Genomic DNA, 18,979 nt, shown 5'->3' on the forward strand with positions numbered 1-18,979 from the left:
GCCTGAAAGAGTGGCTATTAAAAAAGTTATTTAATAAATAGCCTCAGGCCAGGCACAGCAGCTCATGCCTGTAATCCCAGCACTTTGGGAGGCTGAGGCGGGCGGATCACCAGAGGTCAGGAGTTCAAGACCAGCCTGGCCAACGTGGTGAAACCCCGCCTCTACTAAAGATACAAAAATTAGCCAGGCATGGTGGCATGCACCTGTAATCCCAGCTACTAGGGAGGCTGAGCCAGGAGAATTGCTTGAACCTGGGAGGAGAAGGCTGCAGTGAGCCGAGATCACGCCACTGCACTCCAGCCTGGGTGACAGAGCAAGACTCCGTCTCAAAATAATCATAATCATAATGATAAATAGCCTCAAATGCAGCTAACTGTGAGGTACACACCAGAAAGCCACTTCCAGTTTCGTGGCAGAAGCACAGGTATCAGAGCTAGGAGAGAGCTTCAAAGTAATCTTCAGTGGAACTCCCCAACCCTTCTCCCAACCCATTTCATAGACTAGGAAAACCAAGGCCAGGTAGATGACACCACTAGTTAGGGTTGTGAAAACCGTATCTGGAAAGTACTTCAATTGCATATATTTGTTTCAGTATGCATACCTTTTCAGAAAGGAGCAAAATCCTAAATTACCCATTAAGCTATTATAAAACCTTAAATCCAATAATTCGCTCAAAGCCCGTTCTTTGAGTGCCCTTACTTGGCCATTTCAGGCATTCCCTGGATAGAAATGGGCCCACATCTTCAGGGGCAGTACATAAACTAACGGCTGTGTACAAAGCTCACCCTGTTACCACTGGTTCATCTCTGAGCTGAGTTTTCTAATCTGGAAGAACAGCACCTACTTCTCAGAGCTGGAGTGGGGGTGGGAGTGTCACATGAGATGATGCGCTTTTAGCACCCACCTGGCACTCTGTGAGTTTGTCATGATTTGGGCATAATTCCTTCCTCTCCTAAGCAGGCAGCAGTTCACCTTGGTTAAGGACCTTAGACCTTAGACCACCCAGACGCTAAGAAACCAAGGAGAAACCCAGTGCCAGGCCTAGAAATGTCTGCCCCCACCCCCACCCCCCTCAAGACGGTGACTAGGCCGGAATTCTCCTGGTTGATAAATGAGAGGAGCTGAGAAGCGCTGAGATGCCTGTTCCCAGCATCTGATCTGTAGAAGGCGAATCTTCACTGTGCCATGGAGATGTTCTGGGAGGCAGAGCCGGCCCAGCTGCCTGAAGGAGGACGCGAGAGCGAGGGGACTGGTGAGAGGAATGCTTAGCGGAGACGGACTGGAGGTGCCCGGAGAGGAAAGGGGAACGGAGGCTGGATCTCGGGAAACCTCGTCGGCAGTGTCATTAAAGGAAGAATCGCGTGTCTCGGCAGTGTCATTAGAGGAAGGATCGCGTGTCTCGGGGATACGAATTTTGAAGGAAAAGCAGAATAGGGAGAAAGGTGAGGTGTCCGAATCGGGGGAGACCAAGATTTGTAAGCTGTGGTGGGGATCCGGGTCCAGCGAGGACGAGAAGGCGGGGTTTTGAGGGGAACCCGCACGGAAGGTGGCTGGGGTTCGGCAGCCGGCCTCGGAGCTGCCGTCGCGTTAGCCCCGGGGCAGGTCAACGACCCCGGGCGGGGAGCGGCGGGGAGCGGCCGGGAGCACCAAGAGGGGCCGCGGTTGCCATGGCGCCGGGCGGGGAAGGGGCGACTCGGGCCCCGCCCCAAGCCCCGCGGGGCCGCCGGCTCCAGATGGTCCCGGGCCTCCCGCGGGAGCCGGCGGCCTGCGGCAGGGGGAGGCTATTGTCCTCCTTCCGCGGCGCCGCAGTCCCGCCGCTCGCGCCCGCGCGCCGCCGCCACGCGCCCCGCCGCCGCCCGCCCCGCGCGCCCCCCGCGCCGCCTGCGCCCCGTGACAGCGCCCGCCCGCCGCCCGCGGTGCGCCCGGCCGCTGCCTGCAACCTCCTGTCGCGGCCGGGCTGCGGGCGCGGCAACTACCGGTGCGCCCCCACCCGCCGCGCCCCCGCCCGCCCGGCCGCTGCTCTGCGCGGAGGTAGGTGCCGGCGCCCCCGCCCGCTTTGTCCCGGCCCGCGGGGCGGCGCGCTTTGTGCTGCAGCGTGCGGGCGGCAGGGTCGGGGTCGGGGTCGGGGTCGGGGTCGGGTCCCGGCGGCCGGGGTGAGCCCGGGCGAGCCGGGGCGGGAGCAGGCGGGGACGGGACGGAGAGGGTCCCGTGCCAGCCACACAGGTACCGGGGTGAGGGCGGTGGGGGCCAAGGCCGTGGGGGATTCGGGCCTCTCTGGAGCTGGGAGAAGAGTCTGGAACAGTTGGGGCTGACGGACACGTTCGCTGCCAGGCTGGGAGCGGGTCTGACAGCGCCAGCCTCTCGCGTCGCCGGGGCTGCGAGGCGGACGGGCCGGCGCCGGGCCAGGTGCTGGGGGCGCGCTCGGCCGCCTCTGTCCGGCGGGCTGCGGGAGCCCGGCTCCCTCCTCCCGGGAGCCGCGTGGGCTCCTCCTCGCCTCTTTGGCAGCTGGCTCCACGCGCTCCCTTCTGTTCCCCCCCAGTGTGTGGGAGAGGGGCACGCGGTTGGCTGTGGTGGCCGGAACTGGCCCGAGGAGAACGCAGACGCTTTGGGCGGCTGGGAAGCGGCCGCGTGCGGCGTTTCTGCGGCCGGGACGCTGATAGGGCTGTGCTGTCCGCCCCGCACGGAGCTACCCGGCGAGACCTGCTCGCGGGGGTGTTCCAGCTCCGGCGACACAGTCATGATTTACCTTCCACTCGGCTTGGAACTTTTACCCTATTGACCCCAGGACATTCCATGCTTGTGTGAGGTGCAGGCTTGCCCCGGTCTTAACCTGCTACATGACGTCTGCCCTCCCCCTCTCGGAGCAGCCACGGTTCCAACGCTGGAGAGCCCGGGGGTTTCAGGCATGGGCAGAGGTAGCCACAAACCAGTTTTCTTTGACGGTGAAGAGGGCAGAGTGAGTTACAAATATGTGTCTTAGCTTGAGGTGTGGGGCAACCTCTTGGCATATTCAGAAGGGCAAAGGATTGGCCGCGGAGAAGGTAGGATGGAGTTTAGATTCTTCACTTAGAAAAATTGATGTGACCCCGGGCTTGGGGAAGGGAGGTAGCAAGGGAGTGAAGAATTTGAATATTTGAATAAATCTGCCATAACTGGAGGATTCTAGAAGAGAAAATAAAATTTCGGCCCCCCTCTTCAGCCCAATTCCTAACTTCCTCCGAGGGATTTGATCAGGAACACAGTCTGAGAGGTGGGTTGGGGTTTTGCTGTTCCTGCCTTCCCCTGTTTTCTGCCCTGGGGCCCATCTTTCTCTTGCCTTCCTGGGGGCCGTGAGCTGATTTGTGACTTTTTTTCCTTTTATCTCTCTGCCAGTCCACCCATTTATACTTAGAAGCAAATAAGATTTGAACTTTGCCAAAGTCCCCATTTCTTCTAATCTATTATTCATCCCGCTGTCATTTGTTCAACTCTGCCTTCCCATGACTTCTCTAGCTCTGCCGTCCTCCTCCCGCATATCTGCAGTTCGCTGTTGGGGCATCAGCACTGTTTCTTTCATTACCTCTGGCACCTACTCCATCTTCATCTTCCTCTCTCATTGCCTGAGCTCCTGAGGGGAAGTGATATTTGAGTTTAGTGTGGGAAAGGCCTGAGCAGACCAAGAAGCTAACCCTGGGTCACACTCACCCCTGAAACTTTGTGTCTTCTCAGTACTCATGGCTCCTCTAACCAATTCCAGCTGCTTCCCATCTTTGGACAAGGGTGGCCCTCAAAGTGTGGTCCCCAGACCAGTAGCTTCAGTGTCACCCGGGAATAGGTTAGAAATGCACATTCCCAGGTACCACCCCAGAAGTACCGACTCAGAAGCTGGGGGATGTGGGGAGTGACCTGTGATTTAACAGTCCTCCAGGTTGTTGTGATTCATGGAAGTTTGAGAATCCCCAGTCCTGAGCTGTTGAGCTCAACCCTGAAAGTATCCCAGCCCAGGAGCAGGTCTTCTCCCATGCCCTGTTCATTCTTTCCTTGAGCTTCTCTCTAGTCCTAAGAAAGACATTAATTCGATAGCCAAAAACATGAATTATAGTCAAGTCATTCAGTATCTCTTTATTGCATATCTATTGTACTGAGTCTGGAAAAACATCAAAACGAGTAAACAGCCCTTGTCCTCAATGAGTTAAATGTGGAGTGGGCAGAGAGACATGTAAACAACTAACTGTAATGCGATGTGATAAGTAAGTACAATACTAGCTGCATGCCGAAGTGCCCTGGGAGCACAGAGGAGGGAATGATCAACTCTGAGCGAGGGAAAGAATTCATCAGGAGCAGGAGGTGGTGAGAGGAAGAATTAGGGTACAAGGCAGCCTCTAGCCCAGGGTATAGGATTTCTAGCTTAACATATCAGCTGAAAGAGAGGAAAGCTGCCCTGGAGGATCAGCACGCGTGAGCCTAGTCTGCCTCCAGCAGTGCCTGGCGTAGATTCCAGCAGGACCCCAAGCCTGCAACTGGCGGGGGTTGGCATTCTTCTAGCACTAACAGTGTAAGCTACTTGGGCCTGGCCTTGAGGTCAATTGCTAAGAATAAGGTATGATGAGACTGTAATCTGGATTAGCTACTGCACCGCCCTATTGCCAGACTTCAGGAATCCGTGGAAGAGAGGACAATTGAGGATTCTCCGGCTTCAAGAGAGACAGGGGGTCATGAAGCTGGGGGGGGGGGCCGCTGGCCAACTGAGGAAGTGTGAGCATGGAGACCCTGGTCATAGGTGAGGAATGATCTACTCAGTGGCAAGAAAACAGCGCTGGATATGTGTAGGAGAAACGCAAATAGAAATCAGTGGAAATCTAGAGATGGCAGCAGGGGACACATGCTGAGAACACAGCATATTGTCCACAAGGCCAGGGAGCTGCAGAGCCAGAATGCTCAGAAACCAAGACCTAGAGACACAGAGGTAGCAGAGCCTCAGAGCCACATGCTGAACAATGCCAGAGAGCACAATTCACATGGAAGGCTGTGGGAACAAACTCCCTGGAGTCACAACATGGTGGCCCTGTGGGGGTCTGTGATCTAAGGACACCAGTGCCAGCATAGTTCCTTATCCATATCACAGCATTTCTGGAAACTCAGGACACACAGCTTGCATGCTTCAAATTCAATTTGGGGAGAGGCGCATTTAAGTGGCCGAGGTTTTATTTGGGGGAAGAGGAGGTTCTAGCTCCATACTTTCTCTTGGTAATGGTAGGAATCCACAGGGACATTCTAACAGTTGGACTTCCCTGGAGGGTCTGGCTCCCAATTGGACCCCTTTGTAACTTTAACAAAACCCCCAATTCTGCATTTCTCCTGAGCCCTACTTCCTAGGACCAGGGCTGTGGTCTTGGCAGTCACTGGTTCTGGAAAGGAAGGAGGTGTGGAGAAGACAGAAGTGATGGGTGGTGAGACTCGGGTAGGTGGGGAGGTGTGTGCCCATGGACACACAAAGGCAGAACTTGGCTTCCATCATTAACGGGTTCCATGAAGCTGAACCTGACCTGCTTGAAGGCCAGGGTTGTCTGCCCCTCCCCTTGGGAGGACCAAGTTGGAGCCCCAAAAATAAGCCAAAGCAGTCCATGTTTAGGTTCTGTGCAGCTTGCAGGGGCCTCAGAGATACTGTAGTTTGGAGAGAGGGTCAGATGGTTAGCTTCTTTGAGTTTCTGCTCTTTGTGGAGTACAAAGATGTATGAGGTTGGGTTTGCAAACCTCAGCAGTTGGGGCCAGGCAGGTAACATAGTATGTGAAGTGGCTGGGCCTGTAGAGAGATAATGCAGACCCATCTAAAGGAATCCAAAATTAGTCTTTTTTTTTTTCTTTTTTTTTTTTTTAAGACAAGTTTTACTCTGTCATCCAGGCTAGAGTGCAATGGTGCAGTCTTGGCTCACTGCAACCTCCGCCTCCCAGGTTCAAGCGACTTGACAGCCTCAGCCTCCTGAGTAGCTGGAACTACAGGCACCTGCTACCACACCCAGCTGAGTTTTTGTATTTTTAGTAGAGACGGGGTTCCGCCTTGTTGGCCAGGCTGGTGTCGAACTCCTGACCTCAGGTGATCCGCCCACCTTGGCCTCCTAAAGTGCTGGGATTACAGGCATGAGCCTCCTCACCTGGCCAAAAAATCAGTCATTTAAAAAATCAGTCATATTGGCCCAGCGAAACACTCCCGGGGGCTAGCCTTGGTACGTTTGTGACTCCTAGTAAGGGGTCATGGAAACCGAAGCGGGGGCAGGGTGGGACTTGGGTGTAGGCGTTTTTGTGGGCAGATCTGTGCAGGGAGAGTTTGAGTGCTGGAGATGTCCATCCCAGAGCTGAGCATAAGTGTGGCTGCTGGTTAGGAAGCACTAATTTGAGGGGCCGAGAGAAGTGGAATTACACTTGGTCCTGAGGCGTGGACTACTTTCCCGTCTAGAAGCTGAGAGTATTAGGTGACGCTAGTTCAGGTCATGCCTTGCCCACAGCGCTCTTTGCTCAGGGTGATTCAACTCTGCCCTAGAATATATTTTTATATAAATATTTACAGAACAAATCCAGAGAATCTGTGGGGAGAAATGGTGGATTTTGAATGAGAAGAGTCCTAGGCCTAGTAGAAATTAAGTTCCCTTTCCTTCTAGAGGGAATTAAAGCCCAAATCTACAAGCCTTAGACCTTAGCTCCCTTGCATCTCATTAATGCTCCTCCCAAGAAAAATCCTTGCGCACATTTTCTCTTTAGGAGAAAGGGGAGGGGCAGACAACCCTGGCCTTCAAGCAGGTCAGGTTCAGCTTCATGGAATTAGTTAATGATGGAAGCCAGGTCCTGCCTTTGTATGCCTATGGGTCTCACCACCTACCCGAGTCTCACCACCCAGCACTTCTGTCTTCTACATACCTCCTTCCTTTCCAGAATCTGAGGCTACCAAGACCACAGCCCTGGTCCTAGGAAGTAGGGATCAGGAGAAATGCAGAATTGGGGGTTTTGTGAAAGTTACAGACCCAGTCCCCTCCCCTCTCTCGAATGGCTGCTGAATGCTGAATTACGCAAGAACTTTGGGCAGTAGAGGTTGTTTTTTTGTTTTTTTTTGTTTTGTTTTTTTAATCCCCAGCAGTTATTCTGAACCTCATTTGTTAGTTTTGAGCACAGAGTGTGTTTGCGTAAGTTAGAGCCATAAGTAGTGCTGTTGAGCAGACGTGGTTCACATTTCCCCAGCCTGGGCCCTAGGCAGGAGCCATGGCTGCTCATCCCTCCGGGGAGGACTCGAGGCCTCCAGGATGGTTGAGGAACCTGTGTATATTCTCTGTTCAAGAGGCTGCCATTAAGAGCGTGTCCCCGGAGTCGGAAAGAACTTTTCAAAACCCAGCACTGTTTCTTCCAGCTGCGTGACCTTGAACCAGTAACTTAGTGTCTTTTTTTTTTTTTTTTTTTTTTGAGGCGGAGTCTCACTCTGTCTCGCCCAGGCTGGAGTGCAGTAGCGCAATCTCGGCTCACTGCAGCCTCTGCCTCCCAGGTTCAAGTGATTCTCCTGTCTCAGCCTCCCCAGTAGCTGGGACTACAGGCGTGTGCTACCATGCCCGGCTAATTTTGTATTTTTAGTAGAGGCGGGGTTTTACCATGTTGGCCAGGCTGGTCTCGAACTCCTGACCTCAGATGATCCACCCGCCTCAGCCTCCCAAAGTGCTGGGATTACAGGCGTGAGCCATTGCGCCTGGCCAACTTAATGTCTTTTGTGCGGTTTCCTTATCTATGAAATGGGGATGATAGTGGGCCCTCACCCCACGGGAAGTTATGGTGAGGTGATGCATGTCAGTGGCAGGGACGTGTCACAGCCGACATTTATTGAGTACTTACTAACGTTCTCTGTGGCAAACCAAAGCAAACGAAGGGGAGAGAACCATACTGTGTCCTCCTTTGAACTCCTGGGCACTTGCCAAACAGCGTATCAATCTTCCTGGTATATCCATACTTGCCAAACAGCACATCAATCTTCCTGGTGTATCATAGCTTTTTCTTAGCTCAAGAGCAGAATCTGGGTCCTTTTTTTTTTTTTTTTTTAAAGACAAGTCTTGCTCTCTTGTCCAGGCTGGAGTGCAGTGGTGCACCCAGGTTCAAGCGATTCTCCTGCCTCAGCCTCCAGAGTGGCTGGGATTACAGGCGCCTGCCACTATGCCCAGCTAATTTTTTGTAGTTTTAGTAGAGATGGGTTTCCACCATGTTGGTCAGGCTGGTCTTGAACTTCTGACCTCAGGTGATCCACCCACCTCAGCCTCCCAAAGTGCTGAGATTATAGGTGTGAGCCACTGCGTCCAACGAATCTGGGTCTTTTTATCTCAACTTGCCGACAGGGTAGAGGAGGCCATCTTGGGTTGATCACAGGCTCAGGACAGTTTGTGGAAGGAAAGAATGCCACTTTCTAGTCATTATTGCCCACAGGGCCCCATATGTGCTCCCTGCATTATCCTGGGCTGTACACTGCTGTCTGAAGCACTGAAGCCCATCACCCCTTTCCTTACCCCCAAACCCATCCGTCTCTGGCCCGAAGCCGTTGGAGCCTTTCCTGACCACCGCATTACTCTGAGCTGCTGCCGCCTTCCTGCTTCACTTTCTGTGCTTCTGATGTATTCCTGTCCCTAGGCTTCCCCGGTGGCTTCCCCTCTCCCTCTGGGGGCTGATTTCCACTGAGCAGCCAACCACAGCCTCTGGCCACAAGGAGAGCGGGGCACAGGTAGGGCAGGAAGACAGAAGGCCCTGGTGGTGAGTGGAGGGCTTAGTGGTCCCTCGACAACCCTCACTGGCCGCATTCTCCTTGCAGGAGCAGGAAGCCAGCCACCACCATGAGCAGCACTCTGTCACCCACAGACTTTGACAGCTTGGAGATCCAGGGCCAGTACAGCGACATCAACAACCGCTGGGACCTTCCTGACTCAGACTGGGACAATGACAGCAGCTCAGCCCGCCTCTTTGAGAGGTCTCGCATTAAGGCTCTGGCAGGTGAGGTCAGGGGAGGGTCGAGGTGGGGGGATGCTGGAGGAGGCTTTGTCAGCTCGTCATGAAGAGCCCTTTAACTTTATGGGAAGACTGACTTTTCTTTCTAAGTGGGAGACCCAGAACACTCTATCAATTCCCTGGTGCCCAAATCCAGCCTCAAGAATAGCCTTCAGGCCATTCAGAACTTTCCCCAGCTCCTCCCCCCAAGCCTAGAGACGCTGCACTGGCCCCTGGACTGGCTAAGCTGACTAAAACAGCTTCCCTCTCTGGCCTCAGCCCCCAGGGTCACGTCCCTTCATCCTTCAGCACTCTCGCTCTTGCCACTCCCGTCTCCGCCCACCTCTCCCTTACCTGTCATGCCCTTGTTGTATCTTCTTTGATTTCCCACTGTCATTTCCCACACCTGTTCCTGGTCTATTATTTCCCCTCTGCTCCCTCCCCACCTGTTCCTTCCACCTGCCGCCTGTTACTCCCATTATCTCATCTGCCTGTTCCCTGAAGCAGGTTCCCTCCTCCCGCTGCTGCTGGTTTCAGCAGCTGCCCATTCTCCCGGGTGTGCTCTCTGCCTGCCTTGGCCCCTACCCTTCCCTACGGCCTGGGGCCTGGGCTCTCTGCTCTGAGCAGAAACTCGTCTGGCGGCCTCCCTGTCTTCCGGGGGAGGAGTTGTCATGGCAACAAGAGTGCGGCTGCCACCTGACACCACCAGTGGCTGGCGTGGGGCTGACTCACCCACACACCCCAAGGCCACCCACCCCGTTTGGCTTCCTCCTCCATCCCACCCTTGTCATTACCATTGACCTGCCGGCTGCCCAGCCCAGCCCAACCCAACCCAGTCTGAAAGGCCCCAGCTACTCTCACCAAGAGGTGGTGCTCCCAGTGGGGGTGGGCTTGGCCCCTAGAAGAAGAGAGACTCCAAGAGGGAGGTTCCCAAACCTGGCCACATGTTTTACAGGATCACCCAGGGATGTTTTTGTAACAAATACAGGTTTCCAAACTCCTCCCTAGATGCAGAAAATTAGAATCTTGGTCCACAACTCAGGGTTTTTCAAAAGCTCCCTAAGTGATTCTTTTGAGCCAGCCCAGCACCAGTCTGAGGACCCCCTTGTGGCAGCCATAACTTCCTGGGACCCCCTCTCATTTTCTCCTGGGCTTCTCTGTCCTGCTGGTTGGGTCTTCAGGCCGGCTGTGAAACTCTCCTACCAGTGCGTCTATACATCAGAGAAGACAGAAGGTGTGGGTTATGGAGAATGTCATGTTTGGGGGAAATATTCCTGGCACTCTGGTTTTGGATTCATGTAGCCTCTAGAACTGTCATGATGTCTATGTGTGTACAACATGTGCCACCCACCATGTTTGCACACATGACAAGTGCCACCCAGTATTGTCACCATGCCTGTGTACATAGGAAACATGCCTCCCAGGACTGTCACCATGCCTGTGTGCATAGGACACATGCCTCCCAGGACTGTCACCAAGCCTGTGTACATAGGACACATCCCTCCCAGGACTGTCACCATGTCTGGCTGCACATAACTCGGGCCAGGCAGGACTGTCACTGTGTCTGCACACATCTGTGCGACCTTGTGCTCTCATTGGGTGTTTATCTCCACCACTAAACTGGGCTCCCCTGAAGAGGCAGCTCTGCATGGGCTTTGCCTAGCACTGTCTCCAGCCAGTAAGTGTCAAATAAACACTGAATGAATGAAGACGGGGAAGGGCAAGTGTAGGCTGCACATGGTAAACGCTGAAGCCGAGGGGAAGGGCGCCTGGTAGATGCGCCCAGCAGCAGGGTGTCTGGGGGCTGGGATGGCCTGGTGGAGGACGGCCCTGATGGGCTGGAGGGCAGGGAAGGAGCTGGCACTGGAGGTGGTGGTAAACAGCTGGAAAGGGCCGGGCGCGGTGGCTCAAGCCTGTAATCCCAGCACTTTGGGAGGCCGAGACGGGCGGATCACGAGGTCAGGAGATCGAGACCATCCTGGCGAACACGGTGAAACCCCGTCTCTACTAAAAAAATACAAAAAACTAGCCGGGCGAGGTGGCGGGCGCCTGTAGTCCCAGCTACACAGGAGGCTGAGGCAGGAGAATGGCGTAAACCCGGGAGGCGGAGCTTGCAGTGAGCTGAGATCCGGCCACTGCGCTCCAGCCCCGGCGACAGAGCGAGACTCCGTCTCAAAAAAAAAAAAAAAAAAAAAAAAAAAAAAAAAAAAACAGCTGGAAAGGTGGAAACAGTGCCCATTTCACAGACAAGGGAGTAAAAGAAAATACCTCGCACGGTGCCTGGCCTTTCCTCTTTGAGGATCTCCTCATTTCCGGATTTCTCTTTGTCTGTTTCTGAGCTGGGGCTCAAAGCCCACACATCCTGGAGAAGGACCTCCCAGAGTCACCCAGAGAGGGGTTGCCCTCGCTGTTCCTGCAAACCTTTGGGAAACAGGAGTTTGCATTGGGGGGCCCCTCTCGTGGATCTTGCGTATTCTTAGGTAACTTGGGGCCTGATGGGCGGGTCTCGAAGGCGCTGGCAGTGCCCTCCTCCGCCGCCCCACAGGGCCTGGCCCTGCCCCCGCCAGCCACACTCCGCCTCCTTCCCCTCCCCAACACTGTCCAACCTGTTTGTCTGGAGCCGCCTGTCCCCTCTCGCCGCAGCCAGGCGTGCCCTCACTCTCTGTCTCAGGAGCTCGGGACACCCCGTAACTCTTTTTGCCACTCCTTGTAATTCCCACCATTCTTGAATCCCCTGACCCTGGAGTCCAGCCTGAGGTTCCACTGGGGAACAGAAACTGGCCCCCTGCCGGCGGGGAGCATGGACTCTGGGCCCTGGGCTCTGTAGCCAGCAGCTGGCAGCATGAATGGGAACGGAGTGAACAGGGTGCACGGGAACGGCCTGCACGAGGCCGGCGAGTTTTACTATGAGGCTGTGGAAGGGGCCCAGAACCCCGGGGGCCTCCTGCTCTCACCAGCTGCCTTCATCAACCCTGCTCAGTATGCCAGCGTGCTGGAAGGACGCTTCAAACAGCTACAAGGTGAGGCCCGGGGGCCCCCTGTATGGACGACTGCGCCTGGGCCAGAGGGACCTGGGTGTGGGGAGAGTGGCCGGAGCTGAGCTGAGGACCCAGTACGGGACACAGTGTGACTCCAGTGTTTGTGCTGGGAGACAATGTGATGCAGCTTGGAGGGGATAATTACAAGAGGCTGGAAAATACACAGATGTCAACGGAATGGGGAAAGGCTTGGACCCACTGGCAGGGACCGTGTATGATGGCATGGGTGGGTGTGACTGCCGGGCCTTGGGGTGCTGCATGGAGCAAAGGCAACCAGCTTTGGGGGGCGCAGGGGCACCAGCACCCGGGGAGGCCCCAACAGTGCCTCTAAGGCAGATCTGGATCTGGCAGTGGAGCGCCTACCAGGACAGTTAGGGGAGGGGTAGGGGTGAGCCAGGCCCAGGGACCGGGAGATTGTGTTTTCCACGCTTCTGAGTGTGTGTCTGAATGTGTGCACGGGGGCAGTGTGTGTGGAAGCAGAGGGAGTGTCTTGAAGGAGAGGATCTGTGCAAACAGGCCCAGGTAGATGTCTGCGCAGGTGTGTGTTCACTCTGGCACAAGTGCTTGGGTGTGTTTCTGGGAATCACTGGTGTGTGTGTGTAAGGATCTTGGGATGCTGTGGGCGTCTTGTGACATAACACTTGGTTTCTTGTGCTTGACTTTGCCCATTTTCCTCCTAGCTGACACTACTTCTGTGTCTTCTGCCTGTGTGCCAAAATGGTCTCACCCCAGGGTGCCCAGCAGCAGGGCAGTCCCCCTGGATCCAGCGTTGGCCTGTGACCCAGGCTCCTCCTGGCTCAGATGGGACCTGTAGACCTGCCGGGAGGCCCCAACGCACCCTTGGTTTCACGGGTGCTGGAGAGCATGGGGCTATCCCACGTTGTTATTAGGACCCCAGGTTTTGTGCCGGTATAGTGGCTGAAAGTAAGAGACAGGGAGCGACATGGGTGTGTTGCTGTGTCTTATGGGTGAGGTGCTTAGGAATGTGAGATTAAGGGATGAGTCTTTCTGGTGTCTGAGATGCTGGTGCTGAGACGGAAGCAAGAGTGACTCTTCAGACCCCAGCCACTTGGGTTGGGTCCTTGCACAGGGCTCTCTGTGGGGAAGTGGCAGAAATCCTCATCACCAGAGCAGCTTCTGATGCTTTCACTTTGTCACTTAGAACGTTCTTAATTTTTATTTTCCTATGAAACGTAGTACTTATTTCCCCTCTTCAGTAGCTCCCCTCCTCTGTGGGCTGGGCAGCAGGGCATTGCCTAACTTTTTTTTGAGATTGGTGCCTAACTCTGCCTGGCTTTTTTCCCTCATGGTTCCTGGCCTCACTGTTTTCCCAGTTGCCAACTCTCAACATCTTGTTCTTCTGGGCAATGGGGTGTTTATGTCCTGGAACTGGATCCCCTTGCAGCCTGTTGAACGTACCGTCCCCAACCCCCAAAACAGAGGAGCCTGCCTTTTCTTTTAAGTTATCCAAGGAACAGTAAGCTGACTCAGGAGGCCTGCAGCCTCTATACCATCAAGTCCTAATGACCGCTTGGAAGAGCCGCTGCTATGATTTTAGTCCACACCCTCTCCTTTGTCCACAACCAAAAGAAAACAGCCATACCTCCCACCGGCCTGGGCAGCTCTTGCTCTCCTGCAGGTCAGATCACACCACTTTATAACAGCAGCTCACCAAGGAGCCATTTTGTGCCGGGCACCAACTAGATGTTTTATATACCTTATCTCATTTAATCAACACAATGACCTGTTGAAGTAGAAAGTGATGTTCCCATTTTACAGATGAGGACATTGGGGCTCTGATGGATGAAGTCACTTGACCAGTGTTCCACCACTTACACGACTGCCCCACTCCAGCCCCTCCCTGCATGTCCCACGGTTTCCAAGGTCTTCATCCTTTCTTCTCAAAGCCTGTTTTCTGTCTTTCATCTTTCTTCTTTACCTTGCTTATGAGCTCATTCCAAGTTACGGGCTTTCCTCCTGGTCATCTTCCTTCCCTTCCTCCTCCTTGGAGGACCCCGCTTCCCGAAATCTCTCAGGCTCCTCCATCCCCCACCCCTGCCAACTGGTGTTTAGAAGCAGGCATGCTGAACTCGAAGGACAGAAATAACCCCATGTTGCCACTGCAGATGAACGAGAAGCCGTGCAGAAGAAAACCTTCACCAAGTGGGTAAACTCGCACCTGGCCCGGGTCACGTGCCGGGTGGGGGACCTGTACAGCGACCTCCGGGATGGACGCAACCTGCTGAGGCTCCTCGAGGTGCTCTCGGGAGAGACACTGGTGAGCTGTGGTCATGAAGGGAAGAGGGGGCCTCAGAAAAGTGTCCAAGGGGACCAGCTGGAGGAACAGCCCTCAGAGAGAGTGACGGCACAGGGCGGGAAGCAGTGGCTCCCCCTGCTCAGAGGATGGGTTCATTTCGAGCGCCTTTGCCACTTGGATTACATAGGAGCACTGCTTCGTGGAGACAGGAACAGTGGCCCCATTGAAAACATTTCTTTTTCCACCTACTCTGGGTGCAATTAATTCCCTTGGGAATCTTAATCTGCCCAAGCCTCATCTGTAACCTCAGCTTTGGCTCCAGCCCTGGGGCTGTGCCTGTGTTCCTGAGGTAGGTCATGAGGAAGGTGTGCAAAGCCGGGCCCTGGGAAGGCTGGGGAAGAAGGTGGAAGCCCACAGTCCCGTGCCATTTTGCCCCCGTCCCTCCACAGCCAAAGCCCACAAAGGGCCGCATGCGGATCCACTGCCTGGAGAACGTGGACAAGGCACTGCAGTTCCTCAAGGAGCAGAAAGTGCACTTGGAAAACATGGGCTCCCATGACATTGTGGACGGAAACCACCGACTGACCCTTGGGCTGGTCTGGACCATCATCCTTCGATTCCAGGTACCCCAGCACACTGTCGCACAGGGTGTGGTTCCTGCCCTGATTCTGCACCACAGACCGTTCCTGCTGGCCCGTGACACAACAAACACAAAGACGGAGGATCTAGAACCTTATGTAGCAGTTGCTATTGCGGTGCTATCCAAGCACCAGATCAGTGGACTCCCCTCCTTCAACAGGGTAGAAACCAGCGTGGGTGAATGGCAAACCCCTGTGGCAGGTTCCCTGTGCACTGCTCTGTGTATTGGTCCACAAGGGACTAGAAGTTTTACAAACTGGTCCTTCACCACAAGGGGTTTGGGAACTTCCAGAGGGTCTGGTCACTGGCCCCAATCCCCTGCCATAAACTCTGCTGGCCTCCCCCAGTGGAACAGTCACCCTCCTCCTTCCCATGCCCCAGTGTCCTCATGTCATCACAGCTTTCCTGATCACCCCCTTCCTTCCCGGGTTCTGTCGGCTTCACCTTGGAAAGCCAGCTTTCAGACACCTTGGAGAGCCAGTTCTCAGAAAAGATTCACTCTTCTGCCTGCAGTTCCCCACCTGGAGGGACCAGCACCTCCACTCAGGGACACATCCATTCTTCAGCATCCTACCCTAATCTGCTGCCTCAAACCCCTTCCACCCAGTGTTCTGTGGTCCCTGGCCTAGGTTGAAAGGACCTCAGGCTATGCCTGTCCACCCCATTACCACCGTCTAAAGAGTGGTTTCCTGCCATTTAGCTGAGCATCTCTGATAACACCAGGAGTTCCTGTCCAGGGAGTGAGGGCCCTGCTTGCTTCCTTCCTAGATCCAAGACATCAGTGTGGAGACAGAAGACAACAAGGAGAAGAAGTCAGCCAAGGATGCCCTGCTTCTGTGGTGCCAGATGAAGACTGCAGGGTGAGGATGCCCTGGGCATGTGGCACTGGAGGGTCAGTGACCCCCAGGCTGTGCTGGGCTCCAGGAACCATGAGCTGGTGACTGCCCTGGAATCACAGACCAGGGCTCAGCCCTACTCACCATTTTCCGAATCTCTGTTTATAGTTATCCCAACGTCAATGTACACAACTTCACCACCAGCTGGAGAGATGGGCTAGCCTTCAACGCCATCGTGCATAAACACCGGTGAGAAGATGGGGTCGGCTAGTGACCTCGGCTGCACGTGTGGAGACAGAGATGAGACGAGCTGCACAGCAGTCAGAAGGAAGGGATAGCACTCGGAGCAGAACCAGAACGTGGGGGTGCAGGACTGCACAGAGCGCTTGTGATGGGAAGCAGGGGAGGCGGTATGGGGAGGGGCTGTGAGCAGCAGTGTGGGTTTGGGATGCCTACTTCTGGACAAAATTGGGTCGGTGACTTAGGGATAAAGATTGGTGTGGGTTTCCTCTTCCTCTTTAAGATCTCACATGTTTCTGATCCCTTCTGTCTTTCCTCCCCACCCAGGCCAGACCTGCTGGATTTTGAGTCTCTGAAGAAGTGTAATGCGCACTATAATCTGCAGAATGCATTCAATCTGGCTGAAAAGGAACTGGGACTTACCAAGCTGCTGGATCCTGAAGGTGGGGCCAGAGCTATGTGAAAAAGAGGTGGTAGGGTAGAGACAGGAGGTGGACCAGTGGTTGCCAGGGGCCGCAGAGGGGGAAGACATGGAGTAACCACCAACCGATACAGGGGCTTCTTTGGTGGGGGAAGAGAATGTTCTGGAATTAGAAAGTGGTGATATTTACACAACCTTGTAAATATGCTGAAAACCATGGGGTAGCTCACACCCAGCACTTTGGGAGGCCAAGGCAGGAGGATCGCTTGAGCCCAGGAGTTTGATACCAGCCTGGGCAACATACTGAGACCCCATGACTACCCCTCCCCCTAAAAAATACATCTTTACACTGAAAACCACTGAATTATATACATTAAAAGGGTGAATTTTGTGGTATGAAAATCATTTCTCAGTTTTTTCTAACAAAAGACTGTAGGTCAGAAGAAGGGCAGCCCAGTGACAGAAAGAGCACTGGGCTGTGAGTTGTGTCCCGGGCAGAGCACACAGGAGCTCTGTGACATACAGCCAGTGGCTGGCCTCTGTGGCTCAGTTTCCTCATGTCTTAAAAGACAGAATTGGTCTGTAAGGGTTCTTCGAAAATTCTAGGATTCTAAATTCAGCTACATGTTGCTGGCCACGGTGGTACCTGCCTGTAGTGCTAGCTGCTAGGGAGGCTGAGGTGAGAGGATCACTTGAGCCCAAGAGTTCTAGGCTGCAGTGGGCTATGCTGATTGGGTATCCACACTAAGTTCAGCATTGGTGTTCTCCTGGGATCAGGGGACCACCAGGTTACCTATGGAGGACTGAACCAGCCCAAGTCAGAATGGAGCAGGTCAAAACTCCCACACTGATCAGTAGTGGGATCACACCTGTCAATAGTCACTGTACTCCAGCCTGGGCAACAGCGAGACCTGTCTTTATTTTTTTAAAACAAATTTTTAAGAAAAAAAATTAAGCGGCTGGGTGCGGTGGCTCAAGCCTGTAATCCCAGCACTTTGGGAGGCCAAGACGGGCGGATCACGAGGTCAGGAGATCGAGACCATCTTGGCTAACATGGCGAAACCCCGTCTCTACTAAAAAATACAAAAAACTAGCCGGGCGAGGTGGCGGGCGCCTGTAGTCCCAGCTACTCGGGAGGCTGAGGCAGGAGAATGGCGTGGACCCGGGAGGCGGAGCTTGCAGTGAGCTGAGATCCGGCCACTGCACTCCAGCCTGGGCGACAGAGCAATACTCCGTCTCAAAAAAAAAAGAAAAAAAATTAAGCTGCATGACCTTCCACTCTTACCCAGACCTGGCCTGTGGTCAGCTGACCTTGCTGATTGGTTCCTGTGGTTCTGGTCATAATGCTGACAAGATAGATGAGATCAGTAACAGCGATTGGGCTCTTTTTTTATTTTTGAAACGGAGTCTCGCTCTGTTGCCCAGACTGGAGTGCAATGGCGCGATCTCAGCTCACTGCAACCTCCGCCTCCTGGGTTCGAGCAATTATCCTTCCTCAGCCTCCCGAGTAGCTGGGATTACAGGCGTATGCCACCAGGCCGGCTAGTTTTTGTATTTTTAGTAGAGACGGGGTTTCGCCATGTTGGTCAGGCTGGTCTCTAACTCCTGACCTTGTGATCCGCCCACCTCGGCCTCCCAATGCACTGGGATAACAGGTGTGAGCCCCTGTACCCGACTGCGATTTTTCTCTTATTTTGGTACCTGGTTCTGCACTTGACATGCTTTAATCTTCACAATACCCCTTTGAAATCAGTACTGTTATCCTCAGTTTATGGAAGAGACGATGGGGGCCTATAATGGGTGAGCAACTTGCCCAAGTCCTCCGGCAGATGGAGCTGAGATTGGCGTTCAGGCAGCCTGGCTCCAGAGCCTGTTTCTTCTGCTGCTTCTGGTAGAGTGGAGACCAATCTTGGTGCAGCCAGAACAGGGAGGAGAGAAGGGCCCAGTGACTCCCCTGCTGGAGGTGCTCCTGAAGTTCACTGGGTGGATGTTCGCTGGTCTTGGCCATTTTCTCCCTGTTTTCCATTCTACCTGTAGCCCTATCACCTGGACCCTTTTACTCCAGAATGACAAGTGTCAGCGAGCTAGCAACAGACATAGGCTTCATGCAGTGCTCCTTAGAGAGCCTCTGGGCAGCATGGCTGTAATTCAGAACCTGGAAATAAAGCTAAGCATTCTGTAACTTTCCGAGATGACTTCAGTGGCTCCTGCCTGCCTGCGTGTTTCCAGAAATGGGCAAGAGGCTTCCAGTCTCATAGTCTTACCTTTAGGATAAAATCTGGCCTATTTAAAAGAACCCATAGATTTCTTTTTTTTTTTTTTTTTTTTTTTTTTTTTTTTTTTTTTTGAGACGGAGTCTCGCGCTGTTGCCCGGGCTGGAGTGCAGTGGCTGGATCTCAGCTCACTGCAAGCTCCGCCTCCCGGGTTTACGCCATTCTCCTGCCTCAGCCTCCCGAGTAACTGGGATTACAGGCGCCCGCCAACTCACCCGGCTAGTTTTTTGTATTTTTTTTAGTAGAGACGGGGTTTCACCGTGTTTGCCAGGATGGTCTCGATCTCCTGACCT

The 18,979-nt window shown here is 54.1% G+C and overlaps 1 protein-coding gene across 8 annotated transcripts in view; it reads left to right on the forward strand.

Moving 5' to 3' along the window:
• The first annotated feature begins 936 nt into the window (after positions 1–936).
• The window catches only part of SPTBN2 (spectrin beta, non-erythrocytic 2), a 45,080-nt gene continuing 27,037 nt past the window's right edge, over positions 937–18,979 (forward strand). For 2 of the 8 annotated variants that reach the window (XM_077962095.1, XM_015113614.3), the window contains exons 1-8: positions 937–1,442; positions 8,632–8,722; positions 8,810–8,988; positions 14,147–14,298; positions 14,727–14,900; positions 15,685–15,776; positions 15,921–16,001; positions 16,320–16,435. In XM_077962095.1, the coding sequence (XP_077818221.1) occupies positions 8,832–8,988; positions 14,147–14,298; positions 14,727–14,900; positions 15,685–15,776; positions 15,921–16,001; positions 16,320–16,435 (772 nt within the window). In that variant the 5' untranslated portion in view covers positions 937–1,442; positions 8,632–8,722; positions 8,810–8,831. Of the gene's footprint in view, positions 1,443–1,890; positions 2,032–8,631; positions 8,723–8,809; positions 8,989–11,578; positions 12,003–14,146; positions 14,299–14,726; positions 14,901–15,684; positions 15,777–15,920; positions 16,002–16,319; positions 16,436–18,979 lie in introns of those variants that run through there. The other 6 variants (XM_077962096.1, XM_015113615.3, XM_077962097.1 and 3 more) reach the window with 4 other exon arrangements.

Source organism: Macaca mulatta, chromosome 14 (assembly GCF_049350105.2).
Source record: "Macaca mulatta isolate MMU2019108-1 chromosome 14, T2T-MMU8v2.0, whole genome shotgun sequence".
Lineage (NCBI taxonomy): Eukaryota > Metazoa > Chordata > Mammalia > Primates > Cercopithecidae > Macaca > Macaca mulatta.